Source organism: Drosophila virilis, chromosome 3 (genome assembly GCF_030788295.1).
Source record: "Drosophila virilis strain 15010-1051.87 chromosome 3, Dvir_AGI_RSII-ME, whole genome shotgun sequence".
Lineage (NCBI taxonomy): Eukaryota > Metazoa > Arthropoda > Insecta > Diptera > Drosophilidae > Drosophila > Drosophila virilis.
The window spans coordinates 25,198,012-25,223,069 of NC_091545.1; the positions used below are offsets into that span (position 1 = coordinate 25,198,012).

Consider the following 25,058-nt stretch of genomic DNA (forward strand, 5'->3'; position numbering starts at 1 on the left):
CAGCTGATTGTGCAACTTGGTAAATTCCGATATCGATATCGATATCAAGAGTTAAGGAATTACAATAAAAAAAGCGCCAACAATGAATGAATCCAAAGTGCGAGAAAATTCCAATGAGCAAATAATCAGTGAAGCTGCTTTGCAACAGCAAAAACAAAAGCATATGAAACTTTTACACGAATATAACAATCTCAAAGATGCCACCCAAACTGTGCTAGGCGCCTTGGCGCAGGCAAAAGGATTACCGATAAGGGATATGCATAAGATTTACAGCCTACCAAACGGTGAATGACAAGAACTTGGATTGCGGGAAGTGAAATGATACGTTATTGTTTTATGTATTTATTGGCAAAATAAAGTTCCAAATGCTTGTAAACAGCACGGTTAGTTAGTAACATATTGCTAGGCAGTACCTGTCTGTTTATATTACTAATAATTTCACTTACAACTAAGCAATTTACTGCACTGCCTTCATTGCACGCTGTTATCAGCTCCGTTAGCCTACAAATTCATTGGCCAGCATGAAAATAGGTTCTACAGCGTTCATTAAATGCTTTGTATGTACGTTCCTTGATGATATCTTCCACATTAAGTTCCGCCTGCAATACTCTCAGCTAGCAACAAACCAGGATGTTTAATTTAACAATAAACAAATACACAACTTTTGGCACGTACCTTCCGCTGCTCTGCCTTAAATTGGCTATCGGTGTCCACATCATTGGGTTGCGCTTCTCTTTGCTCGCGTAGCTTCTTCAATGTGGTCGCCGACAAGGTTATGCAATTGCGTATGTTGGTTTGCTGCCCGGATCAAAAAGTCCAAATGTATTGGAGTTGAGAGAAATTCAACATGTTTTCTTTTACCCGTGCGAGATGTGACTGCTGCAGCTTGGCGTACAAATCGCGGCAAGTACTCTCACTGTTCACTTGTCCCTTAAACGATTCCGTAGGAAGAGCATTAAGAGCGTAGATTATTTTATCGTCGACATCGCGCATCTTTCTTAGAGCCTCCTATTAACAATGGCAGAATTGAGTCTGGGTAATATTGTGCGACTAATAATTATACGCTGCGACTTACTTGAAAGCCCAAAAAGTCAAAGCACGAAACAGCCATTGAGAATATTTAATTTCAGTCGAATTTATTAAATTAATAAAATAAAAACAAAAATATGCCGGCGCAATGTGCGTTTTGAAAGCGTTGCCACATTGTTCAAGTTAAACATCACATTTGCCGATATTTTCTCTGTAATAGAATATACAAATTAAGAGTGACTCTTCCTGTTCCGTCGTTTTGCGTTTTGCAGAAAATGTTTTTTTTTTGTTTTGTTCAATTTTATTTTAATTAGTTTATAAACTTAACAGCAATGTTAGTATATATATAAATAACAGTAACGTTATCGACAGTAACAATCGATAGTGGCATGCAAATTGCATTCGATTTTTACCATCTCTATATAGACAAGCCATTAGTAAAAACAATCACAACAAATTCATCCAAATAACAAACAAGGGTATTTCTACACTCATGGCTGCCAAGCACGAAGATATACGTGATAAAATTGAGAATGGCATCTACAAGCTTGCTACAAATGATAAAAGCACACGCAGCACTGTTTGGCGCGTGTATCGAAAGATTGAGAAAGAAGACGGCAAAATATTGGAACACGTCTTGTACTGTATAGGATGCAAAAATCTAATGTCGTTTACCCATAAATCCACAACAAATTTGCGCCGTCACAAGTGCCATTTGCAATACTTAAAAAAGCAGGCCTACTGCAATGGCTATGCAGACGCAAATATCTCAAAGGAATGGTTCAAAGATGATGAGGCAGAAATGTCAGTGGAAGACATTTTATTGGAGGCTGAGGCCGAACTTAAAGTTGACAACGAAGAGAGCTCTGGTGCGCAAACAATGATTGACGAGCTAGATAAGAAACCCACCTCCACAGACGTCGCCGCATTTATTGCTCTCCGAGGTGCTGGCGCTGGAGCTGAGCCATGTGATGCTGGCGTTAATACGGGGGTTTCTGTCCAGCAAGCCAAAAGCGATGATGATCCACTTAATGTTGGTACTACGACCATTCCAAACTCAAATTCACGTCTCTCTGAAGTTTTTGTGTCGCACGATGTTAGCGGCGCGGAGGAGTCGGCAATATACGCACAGACCTGGTCTTTAGAATACCGCAAGCTTACCGAAGATCAAAAATTCTATGCCAAAAGAGCGATTGACGAGATCTTTGTGCTGGGCCGGTTAAGACGTTTAACGTTAAACACTGTGCCATCGGTAACCGAGTGAAGTTCCGGAATATTTGTATGCTTAGGCTAATTTAAATTAAACTTCTTTTATGTGTATGTAAATAATGTATATATTTATTCGATCAACTCTGTGGTCTCGGTTGTTAAGACATTAATAAATACAGCAAATAGTCTTGGAAAGACTATTCTTTCCCACCTAACGAAACCAAAATGATAAATATAAAACTACGAATTTATTTAAGCTTACAACTGTTTTTTTTTTTAACATTTTTTGTAGGGTGTATAGTTTCAGATATCGATATAAGTATCGATCTTAATAGTGACGCTACATAGAAGAAAGTTTTCATTTCAGTATAAAAATGCATATATCCAATTAGACTTGCATTGCCGATGCACAAACATTTAATGTTACGTTGAGCAACTGTTATAGCTCTGTTATCGATTGTTAATTCACTTATTCAGTTATTTAACGCAAAATTACCCTCCAAAGTACCGTTTTACTGTAATGTAACCATATTTAAAAAGAACTTCTCGTTCAATCGATTAAAATATGCGTTGAAGTGTGAAATATGCAACGGCAGTTAAAATCAAGAGTGCCCACTGCTATCGGAGTTTAACATAATGTTAAGTTTCCAGTGGGCATATGTTGTTGTTTTTTTTTTGTCTACGACAAGCCAGCAAGTACCGTCGCGGGCATCGTAAGCCTATTGACGATTTATTAATTACAAACAAACAGGTGTACGGATATTGAAATGACGAGCCGAGCTTCAATACATGCACATCGTAATCTCAGTGGCTCCGGCTCTCCTACAGCAAATTTATTGAGTCAAAGCGATATCCAAGGTACACGCAGCGTCTACTATCGTGAGGAGGAAAATAACTCAAGTGACGATGAGAACGAAGTTCTTGAATCAGATGAGACGCCGGATCAAGAAGAATTGCCGACAACGGATACAGACGAGGACGATTCACTGCAGCCACGTCGCCCCTTGTCAGCAACAACACCCAATCGATCCGTTACAGCTCCTCCGAGGGCCGAGAGCCAGCTGCCGCTTGCTAAATCTGCAAACGTTCAGCCGTCAAAGTCCCAGTTCAAATTAATACCATATGCTATTATTATAATATTGCCATTATTTGCATGTTCGCGATTGCTCAAATCGGAGCCTCAAGTGAAACGCTGTGCGTTTGAGGAACTGCGTCAACGTCCGCCGCTGCAGTCAGAGGATGTGTGGAAAGCGCTGAGCATTAATATTGAATTGCTGCTAAACAAGAAAATCAAATCTCCCAATGTCTACCTATTTCTGCATTCGAATCAGAGCAGCGAATATCCAATTCAGAAATTGATCAACGATATTGCCAGGGAAACATCGAAATGTTTTGGTAAGTTCCGCTGCAAGCTTAATCCGAATACCTTGTACACAGTTTTCCCTACTTAATACGCAGATGGACAGCGACCCATAGAAATGAGCCTGAAGGATTTCGAAACCCAGAATGGCGATGACTATGGCTATCCCATTGAACAGTACAAAAAGAAACTCAGAGAAGGCAACGTTTTTCTCATTGTAAATCTCAATGATGTGAGTAGATCCTTCCTGCCTTTCGCAGCAATTGCTTTCTAATCTTCTGCTATGATCATTTGCAGATACCACCAAATTCAGCACGCGCTCTGCATACCATTTGCGACACTTACAGTCCCATTGCACCGGACGTGGTCATCTTTATGACACTGCGCACACACCTTGCAAACACAGTCGGCAGTCCTGCACAGATGGCCTATAAGACACTGCAGGAACTCTGGAAACAAGTGCCGGATAATGAATTGGATGCATTGATAACACGTGTTATTGATCAGGTGTTGCTGTTACAAAGCTAAGCTTAGGAATATATATATATATTTTTGCACAGATTTATTTGAAAAACAATTGTCTATAATTTACTAGTTTTTACAATTTTTCCACCTGCATGCACCACAATTCGCCCACAAATGCCAGCAGGCTGCAGGTCATGCCGAAGCACCACAACAGGACTAGCCCAATAAAATTATCAATGCCAAGTTCAACGGGTCCGATGTCAAGATTAGGTCTTTGCGAGGCCACAATGCGATTCTGTCTATGCGAATTCATATATTCGGCCGCGATCCGCCATTCCCAGTACTTGTCAAAGCCCGACGAATGCCAGGCGAGTATGAAATCATTGTGGATGCTAGAAAATGGCCACAAACGCGGCACATAGGCAGCCGTGTAGGCGAAGTATATATCATCTACCATGAGCTTCAGACGAGGTAGAGCATCGTCGGGAATCATCTCAGCGTTGGCCACCTGGCCAAACTGCATTCTCTCAACCACAAAGCCCATCTGTTCGGTACGCGATTTGGCGGCCATGGTAGCCGCATCATTTACACGATAGTTCTTCATTAATCCCAGTAAAACGTGCTGAAAGTGACAAAAAGAAAATGCACTAGTAAATGGATAGAGAAATCCATAAGACCGTCGCTTACATCAACATTCTCGGCATCAATGGTGGCAATCCAGGCGTGAGATGTTGCCGTCCAGATCAGCTTGTGCTCATAGAGACGTTGACGCGAATCGGCGGCTTCCTCCAGCTTCGGCAGAGTCAGTATAGCAGCAAGTCCGCCTCCATAAACGGTGGTCAGGATTATGTCGATCATGTAGCTCGCCAGCAAGACGGTGCGCAGGGAATACGATGTCGCCACATAATTGGTGCTCTGATTCACAAATAGCTTCAGCGTGCTGACACAACCGAAGCGCAGACTCTGCCGCCAGCGCGATTGGTGGGCATTTGTTGCTGGTGGGCGCTCACATTGACGCGTGCCGGCCAGAGCTAAGCACTCCAGGATGAGGCAAAATAGTACGCATAGCCACAAAGTGCCTTGGAATGGGCGCAGTGGTAGGGCCCAGTTAATCATACGATGCGGAGCAGGCACCAGACAAGTGACACCGGAACGTCCCAAAAAATGTGTCATATCCATTTGCTGATAGGCATCATACCAGATATACATGCCGCCAATGCCATAATCAATGGTTCTCTCCAACACCATTCCCATTAATCCAAAACCTGTGGCATTTGCATAGATATCGCCCCAATCCGACTTTTCAGCTGTTGATGATATGATAATCCTAATTATTTAACTTGATTTAAATGATTTTAATAACAACATGTACTATAAGGGTAACAGCGATCGAATGAGAGTATGAGAATCGCGGAGAAGTGCAACATTTAAGAATACGTCGCATATGAATAGGAGAAGGAATCAGATCGTTATACTCCGTTATTAAGTTACGAAGTGCAGAAATGAATGTGTGAATGTGTTTTGTAAATGTATAATGTGCATCATCATATACATATATACTTAAGCAAAATATATGTATAGATAGGAATGCTTGTACGACACGAGTATGAGCACCGCGTAGATGATCAACATTAAAGAATACGGATGTGAATATGCTGTATTTACATAAAACGTATGTCTGTGCATCATGTATATATATACTTATGCAAAATGTATGTATAGATAGCTATGAATGTAGATGTTTGATTTAGGTGCATAGTGTTATTTAGGCGAAAAAACACCACAGCTCCAAACTTCGTTCCGAAATTTTTATATTTGAAATGTCGATATCAATAACGATTTCGATAACATGCGAAGTCTCAGCAGGGTTCACGATTAACTCATTTGAATATGTTTTGGCAACCCTGAACCAAGAACCAGCTGACAGTGTTGAATCCTGTTTTCGAGCGAGTTCGAAATTGCGGGCTATCAAAAGGGTATAAGGACAATTGAAGCTTGCCAAGTGCAGCTGCAGAGATGTCAAGCATGGCAGACGTTTGTCGCTCTTGTTTCAAAAGTTCAAACATGCTGGTGGACATATTTGCCGAGCGGCATGAGGATGAGCCCAGTTTGGCCACAATGTTAAGTCAATGCGGAGATTGCGAGGTTAAATGCGACGATGCACTGCCCAAGCAGTTGTGCCTCGACTGTGCTCTTGCCACGAAAAATGCGTTCAGCCTAAGGCGCAGCCTGCTCAGCTCAGATAGTGGCGTGTATATGGAAGCAGCTGAGGCATATGGGCCACTCGAGGACAGCGACATAGACTTGGCTCATCTTCACTTCGAGTCTATGCTGGAAATGGGCACGGCTGCGGGAAGCATTGGAGCAGCAAGCAGCGAAGAGGACAACCAAGAAAATCGTACACCAACTCCCGATGATGTGACCAAATCGCAACGCTATCCGATTCGTAAGCGCAAGCGCAAACGCTACGCGAGCGAGGAGCGTTATTCCAGCGATGGGTCCTATACCGGCGAGGAACGTGATTCTAGCGAGGAGAACTGTTCATCTGAGAAGTTGACCAGGCAGAAGAAAGTAAAGAAACCCAATTTTCGCAACAAAGAGCGTCCCTGCAAGTGTCCGTATCCTCGCTGCACGGCCGATTTTATGTCCAACAAGGGCCTGAACGCCCATATGAAACGACATGGAAAACGTACGCACATTTGCGACAAGTGTCCCAAGGCATTTGTCAGAAAATATGATCTCGATGAGCACCGGCGCATTCACACCGGCGAACGACCCTTCAAATGCCCCCACTGTCCACAGAGCTTCACATGGAACAACGTGCTCCGGCTGCACGTTCGCACGCACACGGGTGAGCGTCCCTTCCAGTGCGTCAACTGCCCGAAGAGCTTCGCCTCCAGCCATTCGCTGAACGAGCACAGACGCGTCCACACCAAGCACTGCGCCTTCGTGTGTCCCCACTGTCAGAGTTCGTTTAGGCACAGCAAGACCCTCAAGCGACATATTCTGGGACACGGCAAAGATTTAACAACATAAAATGAATCTAACCAAATGCGCATAAGTACAAATAGGAAAGCGTCATAAAGTTAACTTGTTAGTTAGTCTTAAGATTGAAATGAATTCATAATATTTTCTGTTTAAGACAGAAGTCGCATGTTTTAAAAGATTAAGAACTTGAATTCTTATGCTTTAGTCTTAGATACGTCTTGAAAATATTTTATTGAATCTTTTTTTTATGATCAATTATTATGACTTAAGCGCCTTTTAAAAGATTCTTTGGGTACGAAGTTCAGCTCATATGTTAATTTTAGTTTGAACTTCAATTTAATTGTTATGATTCTTCTTTCTCCTTCTGTCTCACAATTTAAAAAGAGTATTCGGTCTTCGGCGTGTCAAATATAAATCGACCTAATCTAATAAATTTTAATCCCGGTTTGAATTTGAAAATCTACATTTAATTTATATTTTTAAAATAAAGGCTTGCAGCTGAAATCGTATTGATTGAAATGTTGCTTATTTATATTTCATATTTTTGCTTGATATTTTCATTTTTTACCATTAAGTTTGACACTCACTTGTATCTTGAATTTTTTTACCATTGAGCTTGACACTCATGTATTCTTGTCTGCCTTTAAGTTTGCCACTCACTTGTAGCTTGTATTTTTTATTACCATTAAGTTTGACACTAACTTTATCTTGTACTTTTTTTACCATTAAGTTTGACACTTACGTGTATCTAGTATTTTTACCATTAAGCTTGACACTCACTTGTCTCTTGTATTTTTTTACCATTAAGTTTGACACTCATGTATTTTTTTTTGCCATTAAGTTTGCTACTCACTTGTGCATTTATTTTATTTTTTTACCATTAACTTTGACACTCACTTGTAACTGGTACTTTTCTTACCATTAAGTTTGACACTCACTTGTATATCGTATTTTTTACCATTAAGTTTGACACCCACTTGTATCTAGTATTCTTTTTACCATTAAGTTTGACACGCACTTGTATCTGGTTCGTTTTTACCATTAAGTTTGCTACTCGAATCTGGTATTTTTTAAATTTTATTTAAGTTTGCCGCTCACTTGTGCCTGGTATTTTTTATCATTAAGTTTGACACTCACTTGTATCCAATTGGACCGTGCAATTGTAGAGCTCGCAAAAGGTTCGCACAACTCGAACTTCGGTGCCATCCGCAAAAGCCTCTGCTCTATTTAAGGCACGATCGTAAAGCGCTGGTTCCTTAGTCTGGCGAGAACAACACATAAAAGACAACAACTTACATTTGGTTATACATTTTTATACATACATAGTCGAGCAGCATGAATGGTTCGTAATTGAATACTCCCAAAACGATTTCTCGGCCTTGTAAATTTCGCATTTTGTCCGAAATGCCTGTCCCGCTATCCCATGTTACTTTCCCAAGTTTGGCATCGTAAATCTGCATGGTATAAAAATCGGCTGGCACGGGCTTAGCCCCAAAATGTCGGGGACCAACAAAACGATTCGTTTTAATCTCAAAGACGCTTGCATTCAGGAATTGTGCGCTGACCAAAAGAACGTTGGGTTGATCTTTAAGAGCCAAAACTGAATAATATTTGGCAAGTGAGAGTGAGGCTAGAGTGGCTGGCTTACCGTGAAATAGATAGCCATCAATATAACTATCAGATTCAGTGGATTCCTCCAGGAGTTCTTCGGTGTACGCAAAAATAAAACGATTTTTGATTGAACGCCAAATTGAATAAGTGCTGGCATTATAGAAATAACGAGCAAACTTTGGTATTTCCTCCTGAAATGCTATGAAACTCTGTAATTGCAGTAAATAAAATTGAATAATATACTTATATTCAGCGCATTGGCTTTTTTAAATTAAAATTAATTAAATTAAATTAAATAAAATTTTAATGCGGGCCTAAGGCGCTTCACCGGCATCAGTGTTGGCTAACGCAGTTGCTTAGCATTTTTCATGTATTTCGGCGAGCCGGCAACCCTGGCTAACCAAAAACAAGTGCACGCCAATAACAACACACGAATGTAAACAATGCAAAAACTTGGTTTAGCTTGTCCGCTGGGATTCCTTGCCAGCAAACCGCAGCGGAATAAAACAAATATTTTTAATTTAAACTACGACTGCATTGAGGTGATATTTTCATATCTTACGGCGCTCGAAGACAAACTAAATTTGGCCAGAGCGCACCCGCAATTTCGCCAAGTGTTGACTCGCGAGGCGCCTCGTCGCTATGCGAAAATAAATATCGAATGCTACGCTGCATTTCCGATTGGGATTATCTATTAAAGTTGTGTGGCGATTGTGTTGTCGAGTGTGAGCTACGCCATGGACGTTGGGACGACAATATCACGCAACCGTTTCTAACGCTTTTGAATGCACACTGCAAAAATTTACGGCATTTGCACCTGATATTCGCGCACTCCGATATAAAGCCGCCGGCAGAGAGCGGAGATCTTAACATATTGCAGATGCTTCAACGAAAGAATCTGCATAGCGTGAGCCTGATCGATGCAAAGGCGGCTGAAGGTGAAATATCTTTACTCGAGTTCGTGCGAATCGCAATCGTAAATAGTTTTATAATTTCTTGCAGTGCTGCAGCTACGGAACTTTGCCGAACTGGAGGCGCTGCATATTGATGGCTTTGATGTTGATTTGACTGATGCCAATTTCATTGAGCTGTTCCAGCTGCTGCCACAATTGCGCAGGCTCTCGCTGCGATTCGCTTCGAGGCGACAGCTGCCGCCCTTGGCCGCCTATTGCAGCCGGCTGGAGCATTTGTCGCTCGAGAACTTCGAAGGCACGCTGGACGATGTAGGCGATTTTCCGCAACTCAAGTCGTTGCGTCTGCTTTGGCGCTTGCACATACGATTGAATAGCCAGCTCTTTCGATCGTTGGCCCAACGCTATGCGGATCGTTTGGAGCAGCTGCAGCTGACCGAAGTGAAGCCCGAGCATGTGGAGCACATTATGTCGTTGCAAGGCCTGAAGGCACTCGCCTGTCACATGTGGCCCAGCGAAACGCTGATGCATTTGCGGAAATTGCAGCAACTCGAGTGTCTGGCCCTGCAGTGCAGTGAGCCTACAGCTAGCATGATGCAGCTGCTGGACATAATTGGCTACTGCTCGAAACTGCAGCACTTGAAGCTAAGCAAACACTGGCAGGAACAGGAGCTGGAACGCTTTCTATGCGCCGTACAAGAGGAGCTGCGCAGGCAGGCAGCAAACGGAAGGCGCGAGACATTTATGCTAACGCTGGAGCTGCCAGCATCTAAAGCGGCTCAGCAGCAGGTTGTTTTCGCTGGCAGTTTCGTTTCTTTTATCATTCTTATATTTCGCCTCTTCTAATTTTAGTTAAAGCAAAATTTAGACTCGCAATTGTTGCGATTGGACTGGCTGGGCGTTGCATGCCCTCTGTGTATGCCAGATCGACACACGAAGCAATCTATTCCAGGATTAATTTGGTTCTGAGCTCACCTCGCAATTGGTCTGTTCGATGGCAACGGCAAGTCTCAAGATCCAATCGTTGTACGCCAGGCTGTTCTCCTCGAATTCGGCACGTTTCCGATCATAATCATAGAAGTCGCTGTCCTGCTCCAAGCTAAACCATTTCTGTGGCTCCAGACTCAGCACCGCAAGCGGTTCGCTTGTTTCCAGTTGTACATCAAATGAGGCGTGCCATAATATGCACGTGGCATGCGAGTCCATAAAATATTGCTGTGCTACAATTTATCTCATCAAGGGACTCTTATTGCTCCAAGCAAAACTCACCGAGAAAACTTAAAACTTTGGACCAATAATTGGCATCCACCAATATGCCTGACATGTCGTCTAGTTCTGTGTTGTCTGATCCCTAAAACTAGTTTTATATATGCAGGAAGGACCTTTCTTAATTGCATATCAATAATGTTATTGTCTGTTCAACTTGCAATCACTCGGATTGTTAAATAGTTGCTTATCAAATATTTAGCATCCATTTATAAACTGAAACCTATCCAACTATGCACACATATTTAAATTTATGTTTGATCACGCAAAGCTAAACGCATTTTATGAAGGTTTAAGAAACCAATTTCCTAATTAGAAACAACTATTTTAATACGAATGCTCTACTCGGGAGTGACCGACTAGCAAATACCCTAAACACAACGATGCCTTTAAAAAAAATGCAAATCTTCAACATCCCTTCTGGGTGGATAGCGGGGCTAAGTGGACTATGAGGGCCATCTGCCAAACATATTAGCTTCAAGCTCTTATGCCTGGAGGAGATCTTTAGCATGGTTTCCATTAAGGTATTATATTATAAATTGCAGACTCTTAATATATCAAAAAGCCAAAGTGGAAATGTTTCCTCTATAATTTATTATTTGTTATTAAAATGTCAAGCTTTATTAAATACATATCAATTTAAAAGATTAAACATTGATGCTGGTCAAAATCTTAGATTTAGCAAGCGCAGTTTTCATTTAACTAAAGAAAAATGTTTTTCATATTAAAATTGTGATAGATTGTAACACATGTGTATTATTCAACCTCACCTTTGTAAATTGTAAAGTATCCAAGTATTTATATAATCAATATGTGTGCCAAGATAAACTGACTTATTTAGTGCACACACAGAAATTCCACAGATATTAAACTGTTCAAATATTTATTGAAATAAATATACGTGGTAACCATTATCAGTAAACAAATGTCCATTTGTATTAAATGTGTATTAGAATTAATTACAAACTAAACAGAAATGATAGCAGGTAAAAAGCGTGTGGGATTTGGTTGCTAAGACTTTCGTGCTGGTACAGTAAAAACAGTTTTTGCGTGCATTCAATGCTTTTCGCTTTCTGTTAGTTCGAGACATGCTTCTCATTCAAATTGCTGTCTTTCACCGTGGATAATCTTAACAAAAGTATAATATTTGAACTAATTTCGCGCGGTGCTGGCTTAAGCCTTGACGGTGGCACCGCCGCTGCCCAGAGACTTCATCAGTTGATAGCATTCCTTCAGCTTACGCTTGTCGCCCACTTTCTCCAGAGTTTTGGCCGCCTCGGCCAGCAGGCCGGCACGTTCTCCGGGCGAACTTAACAGCGCAGGCGGCAAATACTTGCAGGCCACATACATGGCGGCCGCACGCTCCCGTTCACCGCCCTCAAAGTTCTGATGCTTGCGATCCTTGCTGCCGCAAAAGATGGACGAGTGTGCATTGCGCGAGCGTAGACTTCTGTCCAGCAGCTGCTGCGTTGGGCACGGTGAGGCGCCGGCCATCAAGCGACAAACCGCCTCATACAAATAAATCCGCGACTGAGCGTTCTGCAAATGTATTAAAATCAGGCTTAGACAGTCGCAGCACTGACGAACTTGTTGACTTTAGTTTACCGGTATATTCTCTACAATGCTGCGCAATGAGTTCAAATCGGTTTGGAACTTTTCGAGCACATCGCCGGCAACCTGATAGTAGCCATCATCATCCATGCCCATGTGCTCCAGCTCCCACAATGCCGTGCGCGTCTCCAGCAACCAATCGCAGGTCAGCAACTGGAAAAGCTAAATAAATGTTGTCAATTAGACATCTTGACATCTTGTTGACTTTCTGCAGGTAACTTCCGACGTTGCGTGTGAACTGCACGGAGCTTGCACTGCAGTTGTATTGCCGCGGGCAAATTTGAGACAGACAATGCGACTACAATGCACCTCCGTAACAGCTCCAGAGATGTCGGATTTTGGGCTTGAATTTTGAAGTATTCCAGCTTACCAGTTTTATGCCCTTGGCATTGGTGATGCGATTAACCGTGAGGCATTCCTGCAACTGGGCACTGGACTCATCGCAGAGCCGGTTAATCGAATGCTTTAGTCGCTTGTCCAAGGCGTTGCCATTATTCCTGAAATGGATAGTTATAGTAAATATTCGAAATATATGCAGATGTTCGAATCAACCACATACATTAGCAATATCATCTTGGCACGCAGCACCGCATGCAGTGCTTTAGGCAGATGATCATTGTCGCTGCTCTGCTGCAGTTGGGCCGGTAGCTGCTTGATGCTATCGTACAGCTTCTCCGCCAGTGCGTCCTCGCCCAGGAGCCAGTGTACAGCAATCTCCAGGACATTGGCCCACCAGACAACGTTGGTGTCACGCTCATCCTCGTCGGCCCACAGCGTATCCCTCAACAGTGAGGTGTACTTGAGCACATTGCTCACAATGGTGCCGCTGTGCTGCTGCTGCAGCTGCTCCGCCTCGCTGCCAGTATTGTTGTTGTTATTGTTAGGTGCGGACTTGTTTGGCTTGTGTGAACCGGCGCCCACCAGACACTGAATCGCCTTGTGCAGCAAGTGCTCGCGATATTGCTGTGAATTGTAATTGTAAAGCATTAATAAATCAACTCCAAGTTAAGCTTGCAACTGATTGCTTACCTTGATGGCATGCGCGGCCGGATCGCAGGGATTGCGCAAGCGTGTAAAGAAACCATCCTGTTCGCCGGCGTTGAGCTCATAGTCAAACACATGAGCGCTGCAGTAACCATAGCCATAGGTGGTGAACGCCCAGCGCAGCTCCTGGGTTTGTTCTGCGGCACGTGTGCGTCCACATTCCTGGCGTGCTCGACTCATGTAGTAGCGGGCGCAGAGCTGCTGCAGCCATTTGGGCGCACTACGCTTCATCCTCAGCGCTGCCATCACATGTATGCAAATGGTCTCGCGCGGCGTCAGCAGATTCTGTGCCACCTCAGCCATGTTGCTGGCGCAGAGGGCCAGCATGATGCCATTGCGATCGCTGCTGCGGTCACCGGTCAAATGCAGTTGATTCAGGCGATTAAAAAGCAGCGCCAGCTCCCGGGCCGAGGACAAGGCACGCTTGCGTGTCGTCGAGCTGCAAAATAGTCCACCCGCGCGACGCGACAGCACACGGCCCAGCCAAAGGCGATGGAACAGAAAGCGCAGAAACTGCCAGAAGGTCTGTAGATAGCATTCAAGACGCGAAGTCGGCAGGCTCAGGCCGTACATGTGCAGACAGTTCAGATAGCCGGTATAGGCCTGTGCAGCCTGACCCTGGGCAAAGTGCGCTTCGGCGCGTTTCTTGTGCTGATAGTAGGCATCTGTTTGCGTATCCAGCTGAGGATCCCCGTATACCAATAGCTTGACCAGACAGCCCAGCATCAACAGCAAGTTCAATAGCCACAGCCACGAGCTGTGCTGCCAGCCAATGTAGTCCGTATTATCTGAAAGAGAGCAAGAATTTCCTAATTAACTATATAATTGCTTTTAAGGGGAACTAGTTTATACCGTCGTAGGCCAGAATGCTGCGTCGTTGACGGCTCAGCTCGCCGCCCAGATCGTCATCATCGAAATCGTTTGAGTCGGCGCCGAATCGATTGCCCTGCAGCAGCGTCTTGAAGGGATTTACGGCCAGCACGGCAAACATAAACATGCACAGAGCCAGCCGGGAGTGGGTGGCCATGCCGCGCATGGAGCTGGGCACCACCAGCAGTTCATCCTTGCTGCTGCCGCTGCTGCAGCTGGCCGTGGAGCCACCGTATGGTGATGGCGGCAGCGAAATATCTGAATGCAGCGGTGATGACGATGGATCCGACATATCGCTGCGTGGCGGCGTCAAGCCCGCATCCGTATCGCAGGCCAGCGATTGCTGGCGACGCTTCTTTGAGCTGGAGCCCACAATAGTGCTGCTGCTGTTGCCCAGCTGTAGCAGATCCTTCACCTTGGAGCCGTCGCGTGCCATCAGCTCGCGCTGCAGCCGCTGCAGCTCCGACTTCAGTTCATAGTTCTGGCGCTGCAGATCCCGTATCTTGTCAATAGATTTGCGCAGCACTGCCGACTTGTTCAGCTTGGCCGCATCGCCCACGACGAGATTCTTCAGCTCAATAATCTTGTCGTTTATAGAGGTGCGATAACGACGTTCGATCGCATTGTGCGCCGAACGCTTCACCTCCTTCACCTTCGGCTGCACACGCTGTATGGCGACCTTGGCAGCAGGTGCTGCAGCTGGTGCGGGCGTTGGTGTTGGCGCGAGCTCCACGGGCGCTAGCTTGGGTGTCGCCTTTGGACTGACGGCCGTCGGCACCGTCTCGATCAGCACCGGCATAGGCGCAGCTGTCAGTATGGTTGCATTGCTGGCGGTGTACATCAGCGTGGTGGCCGGATTGACGGCGGGCGCCTGTAGCAGAAAACTCTGCTTGCCACTTGCCAACATGGCCGGCATCTTCTTGCTGGTATAATGGGACGCCTTAGTTGTCGCAACCGTTGCTGCTGCCGTTGGTGACGGTGACGAGGTTTCCGCCGGCAGCTGGTACACAAAGTCATTGTTGCACGACGTCGTTGCGTACAGAATGGCCGGCGTGGGCGTCGGTAGCGGCACCCGCTGACTGCTGCTGTCCATATGGTGTATGGTCGTTGTGGGCTGTGGCTTTAGCAGCTGCGGCAATGCCTGCGGGCTGTAGCTCGAATTGGAGGCAATCAGCGGATCAGCCTTATATAGGGGCGGGTCGAATAGATTATTCTGCTGCGATAGCAGCTCCTCCTTGACGTGCACAGGCGAAGCGTGCTCGCTTTTCACATGTTGTGGTTGTTGTTGTTGTTGCTGCTGCTGTTGTTGTTGCTGCTGTTGCACCCGCAGCGGCGGTGACTGCTGCGGCGCTTGTTGCATGTCCATTGCGCATTCGAGCAGTGGCGGCGATCCAAGATCCAAGTCCATTTCATTTAAAAAGTTATTAAGCATTTCGGAGGGTATCATCTCCTTGATTATGTTGAGCGCATCCTCCTCCTCCTTCCACATGTCCATGGCGCTGGACATGAACTCCATGTCCAAAGATGCTGGATCAATGTCCATGATCTTTATTCTTTCAGCTGACGTGTTGATTGAATGGATTTTCAGTTGACGCTGCTGATAAACAAAAACAAAACATAAATGCTCGACTTGTATATACCCTACTTATACTACTATCTATATTATTAATTATTTATGCAGCGGGTTACGAATTTGGGTATGTCTATAACACCCTACTTGTACAAATTTCGCTTACAGGGTATTTTATGCTGTAATCATTGTTTTGTTTATGAAATTTCAATTTCAAAGCGGCGCAATAAACACGCCGAAAACAAAAACAAATAAACACACACACACACGCACACACGTATGAACACACACACACACACACACGCTTGCAAGCGTGAAAAGCGCCTTTCGACCAATCAGAATGCGCGCGAGAATCATACGATGTGACGGCAACAGCGCCGATGTCACCGCCGCTTTCCAGTAAATTGACCAGTGGGCAATTAAAAAGCCTAAGCACATTGTAACTAGCCGCATATGTTAGTTATTTGCTAAAACTAGCAGTTCACCACTTTTATTTAGCAGTTAAATAACCTACCTATCCGATAAGCACTATGTTGTTAATTCAAAGCACTATTGTGGCTTGTTGTTGGCCATAATTACATATGTATTGCAGTTTACACACGCAAATATGTTTGCCAGTGGGCAGCACACATTATAGGTGTTTGTATGTTCCTTGTTTTTAATCAATAAACAAATTGTTGAAAAGCTTTACGAAATAAACAGTCGATCAAAGTCACACTAATAAGACCTTATTGTATTTATCGATCTATATCGATTAGAACACGAATATAAAGTGACCAGCTTTCAAAACACGAAAACACCTCATTTGGTGCTGCCACACGATCTATATATTTATCGATATGACAGTAGCAACTAAGTGTCAGAGCAAATGAAAAATTGTACAACACTAGCTATAGCTGCCATGTTTCACTTCCTGTGCTTGCGAACAAAATAGAATCGCCAAGAAAACCCTGCGAGTGAGTGTTTCAACATCACACTCGAAAATAACATCAAAGTGGTAGTTGAAAGAGTGCCACTACTCGAACCGCACTTATACCGACACCAACCAATAAATTGAAAGTAGCAGCCGAAAACTCAAGCCAAGAAAAAACAAAGTTGCGGCAACCAACAGCAGACGAAAGTTTTGCCGCACTCCGTCGACAAACATCAGGAGAGGTTACTTTATTTATTCTTGCTTATATTTTTGGAAGCTCGAGTGTGTAGGTGTGTGTGCGCGTTTGAGGAAGAAGAACAACGAACGTAGCTAGAAAGATGGCAGACTCGGAAAAACAGCAGCAGCTACCCATTGAACAGCAGCAGCCGCTGGCCCAGGAAGAACAGCAGGATGAGGGGCAGCAAGCGCAGGGCAAGCCCGCGCCGCCACCAAAGGAAATTATTGGTAAGCATACAAATCAATTTGCATTTTCATTCATGCAAACACATGGCTGCGACTGCTACCAAAATAGCGCAATGAAAGGAACGGCGCGCTATATGTATGTGAAAAATGTGCGTGTTTATATATATATATATATATGTGTATGTGTGTGTGTGCGTGTCTTAAAATATACGCGCGACGCCATTTTGTATGCTGCATATACATACATACATATTTATACATTCGCCGGCTCGACTGCTGCCGCATGTGAAAAGCGGCGCAAGAACGAAATGAAAATTCTACATTTTGCCGGTGGCACAGCCCACCCCCGCGGCCCCATCACGCGCCTGACCGAACAAATGCTGGCAACCCAATTTGTTAGCCGCCAACGTCGTTCCGGCTGTCAGCTCTCGCTCTCGCTCTCTGTCGGTGCGCGCACTCTCTTGCCTAAATGAGAGTGAATTGTGTGCGTGCATATGTGTGCATAAATATATATGCGTGTGTGTGTGTTTGTGTTCATTGTTTTGGTAACTTTATTTGTATACACTTTAGTTGGAGCACCCAGTAGAACTTTTTTGGTCCGTGAAATTAAGAGTGAATCTGTTTTATAAAGTTCAATGGTATTAGGTTTAATAAGTTTCCCTTGCTTTAAAAAGTCTATGCAACACGGATGTATATAAAATGTAATTTATCGATTAAATAATTGTGGCAACATTGTTTTGATTCGTTTCTAACCTCAACTGTGACTGCCATCCACTTTTCCAGCCACTAAAGTCACCGGCACTGTTAAATGGTTCAACGTAAAGAGCGGCTACGGCTTCATCAATCGCAACGACACCAAAGAGGACGTCTTTGTGCACCAGAGTGCCATAGCGCGCAACAATCCTAAGAAGGCGGTGCGTTCGGTCGGCGATGGCGAGCTTGTTGAATTCGATGTGGTAATTGGCGAGAAGGGCAACGAGGCGGCCAATGTAACTGGGCCTTCTGGTGAGCCGGTGCGGGGCAGTCAGTTTGCCGCTGACAAGCGTCGCAACTTCCGACCATGGATGAAGAAGAATCGCCGTAAACAACCGGGCGAGGGTGACAATGAAGGCGACGAACTGGCGCCGGCACAACAGCAGCAGCAACAGCAGCTCGATGGCCAGCAGCAGCAACAGCAGCAGATGCAGTCGGGTCCACGTCAGCCACGTCAGAACTATCGTCGCGGACCCGGCGGCGGCCCTGGCGGTCCACCCGGTGGCCCACGCGGTGCTCCACGTGGCGGCGGCCCAGGCGGACCACCCGGTGGACCCGGACAACGTCGCTATAACAACTACTATCCGCGCCAGACGCGCCGTGTGCTCGGAGGCGGCGATGGCAGCGCTGAACCAGGCGTTCATGATCCCAATTCAGATGGTGTACAGCGAGGCGGCGATGGACAGCCGCGTCGTGGTGGCGGCGTTGGTGGACCCCAGCGACGCTTCTTCCGACGCAATGGACCACCGCCGCGTCGTGATGGTGGCGAGTACAGTAAGTTATTGCCACATTAATTTGCCAAAATCATCTGATAAATTAACAAATTCTCTTCTTTCTGTAGTTCAGGGCGGCCAAGGACCGCCGCGTCAGCCGTTCCGTCCACGTCGCCAGAATCGTAAACCCAATGGACCTGGCGGCGGCGGCATGGAGCAGCAGTCACAGCAGGTAATGAACTAAAAGCCAAACAAACAAACAAAAAAAGAAAAACAAACAAACATACACCGACGATAACAAGCACATCATCAAGAACAACAACATCTTTAACAACAACAACTAGCAGCACTGCAAGAACAACAAAAACAATAACTATAACAACAAGAACATGGCTTTCGGTGGCGGCAACTACAAACTAACGAAAATGCATTAAATTGTGCTCATATAATTAACCATTAACAAACTCACACATACTCACACACACACACACACACACATCTATATATAATTAGTTAACATAAGAGGCTTTGGTTCTTAACATTTCCCTTCAACTGCATGTAACAGCGCGCCGCTGAATTAACGGTACACCTGTATCTGTACATAGATTTAACAGTGGGCTAACATCATGAGGCAACGAAATGTATTTAACTTAACGTCATAACCATTTAATGCAAAGTTAATTGCATTGATTTTATTTTAATTATTTTGTTTCTCTTTATTACAATTTATTATTATTTCAATGTCTGACATAATGCCCAACCCGCCCTTCCCGCCCCCAACCTATCATAGAACGGCGCTCAAGAGCTGCAAAATACAACAACAGAAAGCACCGCATAAAGAAAACTGCAGCAACAACAACAACAACAACAACAGCAAATAAAAATAAAAACAGTCAAACATCAGAAACTACAACAAAAAGAACAGCAAAAGCAGCAACTACTGCATTATACAGAAACAACAACAGCAACAACATTGCAGTAGCATCAACAACAAGAAAAATCAACAAGCAGAAGATGGAGAGAAAGAAAGCATCCATCTATAAATTTGTAAATGGGCCGCCGCGTATTTTATGTTTTGTTTTCATCTGGGGCAAGCGACAGGAAAACCAAAATGTAAAATTTACAAACGATAAACCAAAAATGGACAAAAAAAAAAAAAAAATGCAAACAAAACACTTCAAATTCACTTCGAATGATATATTTGATAAAAACATATTTATGTGTGTGCATGGCAGAAAGTGCATAAATTTCAAATTGTATTATAAAATCAGCAAACACTAACAATAAACATCATAAAAATGCATATATATATTAGAGGCAAAACTGCATACATATATATATATATATATATGTATATATATATTTATACACATATTTATACAAAAATAATTATTTGAACATTTATGAATTTGTAATTTTACATGAAAGTTTTGTTGTGCGTTTTTGCCAGCTTTCAATTTTAAGAGTTTCTCGTATCGAAGATGTTGACCTAAACACCATATATAAAAAATAATTAATTCATTTATGCAACATACAACACAAACACACACACACACCACACATACGCATTGATAGGCCCTCAATGATACATCTAAAATACGTAAGCTCTCAATACTGAAAGTCAGATTTAATTGTAATAATAATTGATAGATTCAGATCAGGCGAAACTAATTTCAAATATGCCCCGCAAATGTACACGAACATCAAGCGAAAGCAGATGACAGAAACAATTTGTAATTCACAGCAAAGAAAAGTATATACAAAATGCAAAATGCAACAAAGAAAAACATTAAAAAAAAAAAACTAAAAAATATATTGGAAAAAATAAAAAAATTGAAAAATATCAAAAAGCATTTCACAATCAATGGCTAGATAAGATTTAATATATCTCTAGCTGAATTCCATTAAGTCCATTATCAGTGTTGGCTTGATTTAAATAAGCAATGTCATTAGTTAGTTAACCATCTGTTGTATCGTCTGCTACTAAAGTTTAAACAGTTTCAACCTTGAACAAAAGTATTGCATTCGTCCGTAGCTCAGGATCGGAAACTTGCACAGATCAAACTAAAAATTAATTACATTTTATTGAGGGATTATTTAAGAGGGGGCAGCAAATTAATTTAAGTCATTTAATTCTATTTAGACCATGTTCAGAATGGCTTTAAGTACTCAAGCCTTATAAGCTGGTTGTCAACGAGGTTACTGTGGATATGTTCAAGCGTTCCAAGCGTCCCAGTACTAGGAGCTCGTCAATCGAACGCTTCGCATAAAATTTCTGCTCTTCGCTTAATTTGAGGAATGCATGCGCCCAGGCGCGGGCATAGCTTTCGGCTTCGGATATCGCACTGGCGTCGATGTGGATGAGGCTTGCGGAATTCGGTCGGATTGTTTCCTTGACGAATTCCTGCGATACGTCTTCAGTCACATGATCTATTTCGATGGCCTGCTCTTCGGCCATTTCCGGTGACCAGGCTTCATCCTCGGAAAATAGCTTCAGAAGCGGTCGCTCATTGGATGCTAGCGTTGTTTCTGGGGATTCAATATGCTCAATCTGTTGGTATGGAAGCACGTAAGCTAAAGCAACACTCGATTGGCCTGCTGTGGCACTCACCTCTGAATGTGCAGCAGCTGGAATGTCCACTTCCTCATATTCTTCTTCCTCATCGCTGTATTCAACAGCCTTTGGATCGTTCAGCTCTTCGTATAGTTGCATTTGCCTCTTGCTTGCCGTCACCGGCATCCTTTGCAGCTTGCTACTGCTGCTGCTGCTGCTGCTGTGTTGTGTCTTTGACGACTCGGCAACTTTTCCGTGTTGCTTCAGATAGCGTACATGGCATTTGTGTATGCGCAGATTGGATGTTGTGCCTCCGGTTGATTGCATTACTCGCTTGCAGCCCAAGCAATAGTATCTCCATTTTAGCTTGGTGCCATCCGGACGGGCGATTTCTCGGTACACATTCCAAACGGAGCTGCGTTTGTTCTTTTTCACTAGCCGGTATTGGCCGTCATGGATTTTAAGTAATATATCCAGTTGGGATTCTGTGCATTTTGCCTCCTCTTCCTGAACATTTATTATAAACATTGCTTGTTTTACGGGCTTTGCCATTGCGTGCGAATCAGTGTGGCTGTTACTGGCCATCGCTAAAATACGCAAAGCCAAAAAAATACTAAAATACCAGAAGATCAAGAAGTGGGTTGGCGCGGACGTGGGAAAATGCGTTAAATAGCCCAACTCTACAATCACAAACATTTTAGGTATTTATATTTATGCTATAATTAAAAGCTTTTATTAAAAACAAAGTAAAATGATTTAAATTTGATAATTCAGCTTTCGAGGCAGTCATTGCATTTATTGGATAGACATTGTACATCACTTATTAATAAGCTTAAAATATTCTAGCAAACAAACAATATAAATACTTTTTCAACGTTCGATTTTTATTATGCTATTTTGCATTTCTAAGCAACTCAATTAACGTTTGACCAATCGATGTCAGTTCTCTGGATATATGCTTCATAACCTGTAGTTTTTCTTTTTCGACAGCCAACTTCTGTTCCTCGATTTGCATCATTCGTTCTGTTGGCTCTCCTCTTGGCGCATTATAAAAATCATCCCTATGAGATCTGGGTAATACCGCTGGAATCTGTTCTACATTTTTATCTACGCGTTCTTCTTCCTCTGGTACCTGTTCAGGCTCTGCAGCTGGAGTTGTCTCCTGCTCCGGCTCCCTGTCCTCAGCTGACATATTGTTGACTTCGCGCTCTGCGTCGCTGCTGTCTGCATTGAAAAATGTTGAAGACTCTGTGTTCGGAAGTTTAAATAATGAATGAATATCAATGCTGCGTCCGACTCAACTTATTACCAGTATTATCGAAAATGATTTCTTCAAAATCAACAGACGGCGTTCCAACCAATAGAGCTTGAACTCTTTTAAAATACCGCCAATTCGTAGGTTTTCCGGACTTAATCTTTTTCATTTCCAATCTGAAATAAAGAGGCAATGTTGCAATTATGGTAAACAAGTTTTGATAAACATCATGTTAACCTGTATTTTCTAGACATGTTGTCCATTTTTGTTTTGATTTCCCGGTGAGTAGGTCCATATTCACACATTTCCTCGGCCATTTCTTTGTGTATGAGTGATTTTTTAAGCGGCCCTCGTATGTCCTTTAAGTGCTTCTCCCATAAGTCCAGGAATATGTTTGTCGATTTTGGCGACCATTCAAACCGACTGAGACTGTCTAACCTAGGGCATGCAACTATCGCCTCGTCTTCCAGAAATAAATTACGTTCCTCTTCATGCAGTGAGGCCCTGTCTTCATCTTCCTCCTCAGAGGAAAGCGGAATATCTTTGTATATGATCTGTCGCTTGTCATGCAACGCGTCCTGTACTGTTGTACTGTGAAGTTGTGAAATGTTCTTTTTTGGTGAACAGGAATCTTCGGAAAACAGCTGAAGCAGCGGGCGCACAGTGGATGCAATTGACTGGAATGCGCGTTCCTGATTATCGGCTTGATCCCGCTGTAAAGACAAAATTTTAGTTTTTCATTGCTATGCATCGGAAGTGAGAGCATGCCTCTGGTTCCGTCAGATATTCCATGTCACTTAATGCGGACAGCTCGTCTTCCTGATATTCATGTGGAGGCGACAAGTTTCGCGGGGGTCTACCTCTTAACTTTGTTTGGCTGAATCGTTTGTTGGACTGTTTTTGGGTTGTCGATAAGCCGGCTTTGCCTATTATTTGTAGTTTCTTGTTGTTGTTGATAACCCGATAGCGTTGAACGGTCTGCTGCCCATTGTTGGATCTCATTATGCCGAGGAAATTAATATTATTTTTGTTTGTTGAATTTACTACAAGCCCGCAGCTGCTAGTTTTATTTTGGTACTTTACAACACTTATGCATGTCGTTTGAAGCACTTTCGATAACATTTCGATAAAATTCAGTTTCCTGAAAACGACAATAACTGGTTCCGATTCGATAAGCAGCATTTGGCGCGTTACTAAATTCAAAATGTGCATTGAACATGCAGAGTATTTAATCGCGTTCTTTTCACATCATAACTTTACAATTTTGCGGTATTCTATTTCAATTTAAGTCACACAAATGAGTTTTGGTTTTGTAAGTAGGGCAAGACAAGTAACTACATACGTATGCTGTTCAGCTGATCTAAATAAATTACTGACATCTTCTTCAATTGTCATCGAGTCTATGAAGATTCGCACGCATTTCAGCTAATCAGCTACATTTGGGGTTGGCTGGAAAAGAGGAGCACTAGAAAAACGGACGACAACAATCAACGACAATTGCGCTACGATTATGTCTAATGGGTAGCTGTGCCATCTTTTAGAGAATTGAACAGCCGAACCCCAAGGCCTGTGTTTGTTTCACCAGCACCAACAGAATCAGCTTCAAGCCGCTGTCTGACCGAGAACTGACAGCGACTTGCCGTCAGGCCGTCAGCAAGCCTAATTGTGCATTGCCTCTGGAAGCACCCTGCAACCGGTTTCTGCAATAGCTTCTGAGCTGGAGCTCCCTGCTTTTGTGCCCCTTCGATTTTTGGCCGGCTGCAAAGGTTTGGCTCGTGCTTGCACGCAGCTGCTTTTGGGCCAAAACCTTAGCACTTAAATTGTCACTTAATCGAAAAATTAAAGCTTTATTGGAGGCCACAGGTGCTAAATTTTATGGCACGTGGTGGATTTTATATAAAACAGCTGCTGGTTTCTCAATCGAGCCACGTTTGTGCAAGCCTGGATGCGCTCTCTGTTGCTATTCACAAGACTTAATTGTTTCTTGCGGTTGTTGGCAGTTTTTGTTCTTTTTCGGACGGTTTGTTTTGTGGTGGGGGGGGGGGGCATGTGGCAGACACAACAGCCATGACTTTGTGCAACTTGCAACTGGCAGCTTGATTATGGCCCATGCATTGGCATCATTATGGCGCTGGCGAGACCTTATTTGTTTGGCGCATAATTTAAGTTAAAGCCTCGTCGTACAAATGTCGCGTCATTGTTGCCTACGCGCTTGCATGCAGCATGTTGCTGATGGCCGTGCCCCGGCCCGGACTGGCGCGGGTCTGCAACCTCTGCTGCCTGCTGGCGCTTGATTGCAGGTTGTCATGAGCTGGCTGAGCTCATCCAAAGCTTCGCTTGTTCTTCCGCCTGTCGCTGCTGACATGTTGCATATGCCATGGGCAGCGCATGGGCATGTCTCTCAATTGCATATATGTATATTTGCCATGTCCCTTTCTGACGTGGGTCGTTTGTATTGCTTGTGCTTTAATTTAACTGTTTTTGCACTGCTGCATTTAGCTATCGCACGATTT

General features: G+C 43.6%; 11 protein-coding genes across 12 annotated transcripts; 6 read left to right on the forward strand and 5 right to left on the reverse strand.

Annotated features, from left to right (window-relative positions):
- Positions 1 to 7: 7 nt before the first annotated feature.
- On the forward strand, positions 8 to 376 carry LOC26531368 (DNA repair protein SWI5 homolog). Its single transcript, XM_015176249.3, has one exon. It carries the CDS (start codon positions 83 to 85, stop codon positions 290 to 292), a length of 210 nt encoding a protein of 69 aa, XP_015031735.1. The 5' UTR covers positions 8 to 82; the 3' UTR covers positions 293 to 376.
- Positions 327 to 1,234, reverse strand: Ccdc58 (Coiled-coil domain-containing 58). Its single transcript, XM_002048463.4, has 4 exons — positions 1,076 to 1,234; positions 862 to 1,008; positions 676 to 798; positions 327 to 614 (listed from the first exon to the last, which is right to left on the reverse strand). The coding sequence occupies exons 1-4, from the start codon at positions 1,109 to 1,111 to the stop codon at positions 510 to 512; spliced, it is 411 nt and encodes a 136-aa protein (XP_002048499.1). The 5' UTR covers positions 1,112 to 1,234; the 3' UTR covers positions 327 to 509.
- A 207-nt stretch (positions 1,235 to 1,441) lies between these two features.
- LOC6624483 (uncharacterized) lies at positions 1,442 to 2,433 on the forward strand. The gene has a single exon (XM_002048464.4). It carries the CDS (start codon positions 1,523 to 1,525, stop codon positions 2,291 to 2,293), a length of 771 nt encoding a protein of 256 aa, XP_002048500.1. The 5' UTR covers positions 1,442 to 1,522; the 3' UTR covers positions 2,294 to 2,433.
- A 227-nt stretch (positions 2,434 to 2,660) lies between these two features.
- On the forward strand, positions 2,661 to 4,159 carry TORIP (Torsin interacting protein). The gene is made up of 3 exons (XM_002048465.4): positions 2,661 to 3,633; positions 3,697 to 3,830; positions 3,896 to 4,159. Exons 1-3 carry the CDS (start codon positions 3,006 to 3,008, stop codon positions 4,124 to 4,126), a joined length of 993 nt encoding a protein of 330 aa, XP_002048501.1. The 5' UTR covers positions 2,661 to 3,005; the 3' UTR covers positions 4,127 to 4,159.
- Positions 4,160 to 4,196: 37 nt separating this feature from the next.
- On the reverse strand, positions 4,197 to 10,956 carry Ir76a (Ionotropic receptor 76a). The gene is made up of 7 exons (XM_002048466.4): positions 10,843 to 10,956; positions 10,549 to 10,793; positions 8,700 to 8,871; positions 8,374 to 8,636; positions 8,189 to 8,312; positions 4,751 to 5,370; positions 4,197 to 4,685 (listed from the first exon to the last, which is right to left on the reverse strand). The coding sequence occupies exons 1-7, from the start codon at positions 10,895 to 10,897 to the stop codon at positions 4,197 to 4,199; spliced, it is 1,968 nt and encodes a 655-aa protein (XP_002048502.2). The 5' UTR covers positions 10,898 to 10,956.
- LOC6623065 (zinc finger protein Paris) lies at positions 5,950 to 7,592 on the forward strand. Its single transcript, XM_002048467.4, has one exon. The coding sequence runs from the start codon at positions 6,080 to 6,082 to the stop codon at positions 7,097 to 7,099; it is 1,020 nt and encodes a 339-aa protein (XP_002048503.2). The 5' UTR covers positions 5,950 to 6,079; the 3' UTR covers positions 7,100 to 7,592.
- Positions 9,202 to 11,514, forward strand: LOC6624589 (uncharacterized). Its single transcript, XM_002048469.4, has 3 exons — positions 9,202 to 9,600; positions 9,665 to 10,362; positions 10,426 to 11,514. Exons 1-3 carry the CDS (start codon positions 9,324 to 9,326, stop codon positions 10,540 to 10,542), a joined length of 1,092 nt encoding a protein of 363 aa, XP_002048505.3. The 5' UTR covers positions 9,202 to 9,323; the 3' UTR covers positions 10,543 to 11,514.
- A 191-nt stretch (positions 11,515 to 11,705) lies between these two features.
- On the reverse strand, positions 11,706 to 16,673 carry SREBP (Sterol regulatory element binding protein). Of its 2 annotated transcripts, none has more exons than XM_002048470.4 (7): positions 16,449 to 16,673; positions 14,347 to 15,958; positions 13,480 to 14,282; positions 13,010 to 13,413; positions 12,821 to 12,947; positions 12,445 to 12,612; positions 11,706 to 12,378 (listed from the first exon to the last, which is right to left on the reverse strand). In XM_002048470.4, the coding sequence occupies exons 2-7, from the start codon at positions 15,905 to 15,907 to the stop codon at positions 12,013 to 12,015; spliced, it is 3,429 nt and encodes a 1,142-aa protein (XP_002048506.1). In that variant the 5' UTR covers positions 15,908 to 15,958; positions 16,449 to 16,673; the 3' UTR covers positions 11,706 to 12,012. The 2 variants fall into 2 exon arrangements, with proteins under 2 accessions (XP_002048506.1, XP_015030421.1); XM_015174935.3 differs by having other exon boundaries at positions 14,347 to 15,961; positions 16,449 to 16,672.
- A 147-nt stretch (positions 16,674 to 16,820) lies between these two features.
- Positions 16,821 to 19,604, forward strand: yps (ypsilon schachtel). The gene is made up of 4 exons (XM_002048471.4): positions 16,821 to 17,312; positions 18,054 to 18,797; positions 18,865 to 18,968; positions 19,527 to 19,604. The coding sequence occupies exons 1-4, from the start codon at positions 17,186 to 17,188 to the stop codon at positions 19,572 to 19,574; spliced, it is 1,023 nt and encodes a 340-aa protein (XP_002048507.1). The 5' UTR covers positions 16,821 to 17,185; the 3' UTR covers positions 19,575 to 19,604.
- Positions 19,605 to 20,028: 424 nt separating this feature from the next.
- On the reverse strand, positions 20,029 to 21,883 carry LOC6624451 (uncharacterized). Its single transcript, XM_002048472.4, has 2 exons — positions 21,348 to 21,883; positions 20,029 to 21,287 (listed from the first exon to the last, which is right to left on the reverse strand). Exons 1-2 carry the CDS (start codon positions 21,873 to 21,875, stop codon positions 20,913 to 20,915), a joined length of 903 nt encoding a protein of 300 aa, XP_002048508.3. The 5' UTR covers positions 21,876 to 21,883; the 3' UTR covers positions 20,029 to 20,912.
- A 176-nt stretch (positions 21,884 to 22,059) lies between these two features.
- On the reverse strand, positions 22,060 to 23,871 carry vers (versatile). Its single transcript, XM_002048473.4, has 4 exons — positions 23,314 to 23,871; positions 22,783 to 23,258; positions 22,600 to 22,721; positions 22,060 to 22,538 (listed from the first exon to the last, which is right to left on the reverse strand). Exons 1-4 carry the CDS (start codon positions 23,755 to 23,757, stop codon positions 22,183 to 22,185), a joined length of 1,398 nt encoding a protein of 465 aa, XP_002048509.2. The 5' UTR covers positions 23,758 to 23,871; the 3' UTR covers positions 22,060 to 22,182.
- Between the last annotated feature and the right edge of the window lie 1,187 nt (positions 23,872 to 25,058).

Bases quoted from the DNA above. Each gene is read 5' to 3' on its own strand.
- LOC26531368 (XM_015176249.3), top strand. From the start codon at position 83: ATGAATGAATCCAAAGTGCGAGAAAATTCCAATGAGCAAATAATCAGT.
- Ccdc58 (XM_002048463.4), bottom strand. From the start codon at position 1,111: ATGGCTGTTTCGTGCTTTGACTTTTTGGGCTTTCAA. The intron at 1,009-1,075 runs GTAAGTCGCAGC...CATTGTTAATAG, and splicing joins TTGACTTTTTGGGCTTTCAA to GAGGCTCTAAGAAAGATGCG. The intron at 799-861 runs GTAAAAGAAAAC...TGATCCGGGCAG, and splicing joins AGCAGTCACATCTCGCACGG to CAAACCAACATACGCAATTG.
- LOC6624483 (XM_002048464.4), top strand. From the start codon at position 1,523: ATGGCTGCCAAGCACGAAGATATACGTGATAAAATTGAGAATGGCATC.
- TORIP (XM_002048465.4), top strand. From the start codon at position 3,006: ATGACGAGCCGAGCTTCAATACATGCACATCGTAATCTCAGTGGCTCC. The intron at 3,634-3,696 runs GTAAGTTCCGCT...CTTAATACGCAG, and splicing joins GGAAACATCGAAATGTTTTG to ATGGACAGCGACCCATAGAA. The intron at 3,831-3,895 runs GTGAGTAGATCC...GATCATTTGCAG, and splicing joins TCATTGTAAATCTCAATGAT to ATACCACCAAATTCAGCACG.
- LOC6623065 (XM_002048467.4), top strand. From the start codon at position 6,080: ATGTCAAGCATGGCAGACGTTTGTCGCTCTTGTTTCAAAAGTTCAAAC.
- LOC6624589 (XM_002048469.4), top strand. From the start codon at position 9,324: ATGCTACGCTGCATTTCCGATTGGGATTATCTATTAAAGTTGTGTGGC. The intron at 9,601-9,664 runs GTGAAATATCTT...AATTTCTTGCAG, and splicing joins CGATGCAAAGGCGGCTGAAG to TGCTGCAGCTACGGAACTTT. The intron at 10,363-10,425 runs GTTGTTTTCGCT...TTCTAATTTTAG, and splicing joins CTAAAGCGGCTCAGCAGCAG to TTAAAGCAAAATTTAGACTC.
- Ir76a (XM_002048466.4), bottom strand. From the start codon at position 10,897: ATGTCAGGCATATTGGTGGATGCCAATTATTGGTCCAAAGTTTTAAGT. The intron at 8,872-10,548 runs GTGAGCTCAGAA...CTGCAATTACAG, and splicing joins TCGAACAGACCAATTGCGAG to AGTTTCATAGCATTTCAGGA. The intron at 8,637-8,699 runs GTAAGCCAGCCA...TGGCTCTTAAAG, and splicing joins TGATGGCTATCTATTTCACG to ATCAACCCAACGTTCTTTTG.
- SREBP (XM_002048470.4), bottom strand. From the start codon at position 15,907: ATGGACATTGATCCAGCATCTTTGGACATGGAGTTCATGTCCAGCGCC. The intron at 13,414-13,479 runs GTAAGCAATCAG...TACAATTCACAG, and splicing joins CGGCCGCGCATGCCATCAAG to CAATATCGCGAGCACTTGCT. The intron at 12,948-13,009 runs GTATGTGGTTGA...TATCCATTTCAG, and splicing joins GCCAAGATGATATTGCTAAT to GAATAATGGCAACGCCTTGG.
- yps (XM_002048471.4), top strand. From the start codon at position 17,186: ATGGCAGACTCGGAAAAACAGCAGCAGCTACCCATTGAACAGCAGCAG. The intron at 17,313-18,053 runs GTAAGCATACAA...CCACTTTTCCAG, and splicing joins GCCACCAAAGGAAATTATTG to CCACTAAAGTCACCGGCACT. The intron at 18,798-18,864 runs GTAAGTTATTGC...TTCTTTCTGTAG, and splicing joins TCGTGATGGTGGCGAGTACA to TTCAGGGCGGCCAAGGACCG.
- LOC6624451 (XM_002048472.4), bottom strand. From the start codon at position 21,875: ATGGCCAGTAACAGCCACACTGATTCGCACGCAATGGCAAAGCCCGTA. The intron at 21,288-21,347 runs GTGAGTGCCACA...CCATACCAACAG, and splicing joins CAGCTGCTGCACATTCAGAG to ATTGAGCATATTGAATCCCC.
- vers (XM_002048473.4), bottom strand. From the start codon at position 23,757: ATGCACATTTTGAATTTAGTAACGCGCCAAATGCTGCTTATCGAATCG. The intron at 22,722-22,782 runs GTTAACATGATG...TCTTTATTTCAG, and splicing joins AACATGTCTAGAAAATACAG to ATTGGAAATGAAAAAGATTA. The intron at 22,539-22,599 runs GTAATAAGTTGA...TTCCGAACACAG, and splicing joins AATCATTTTCGATAATACTG to AGTCTTCAACATTTTTCAAT.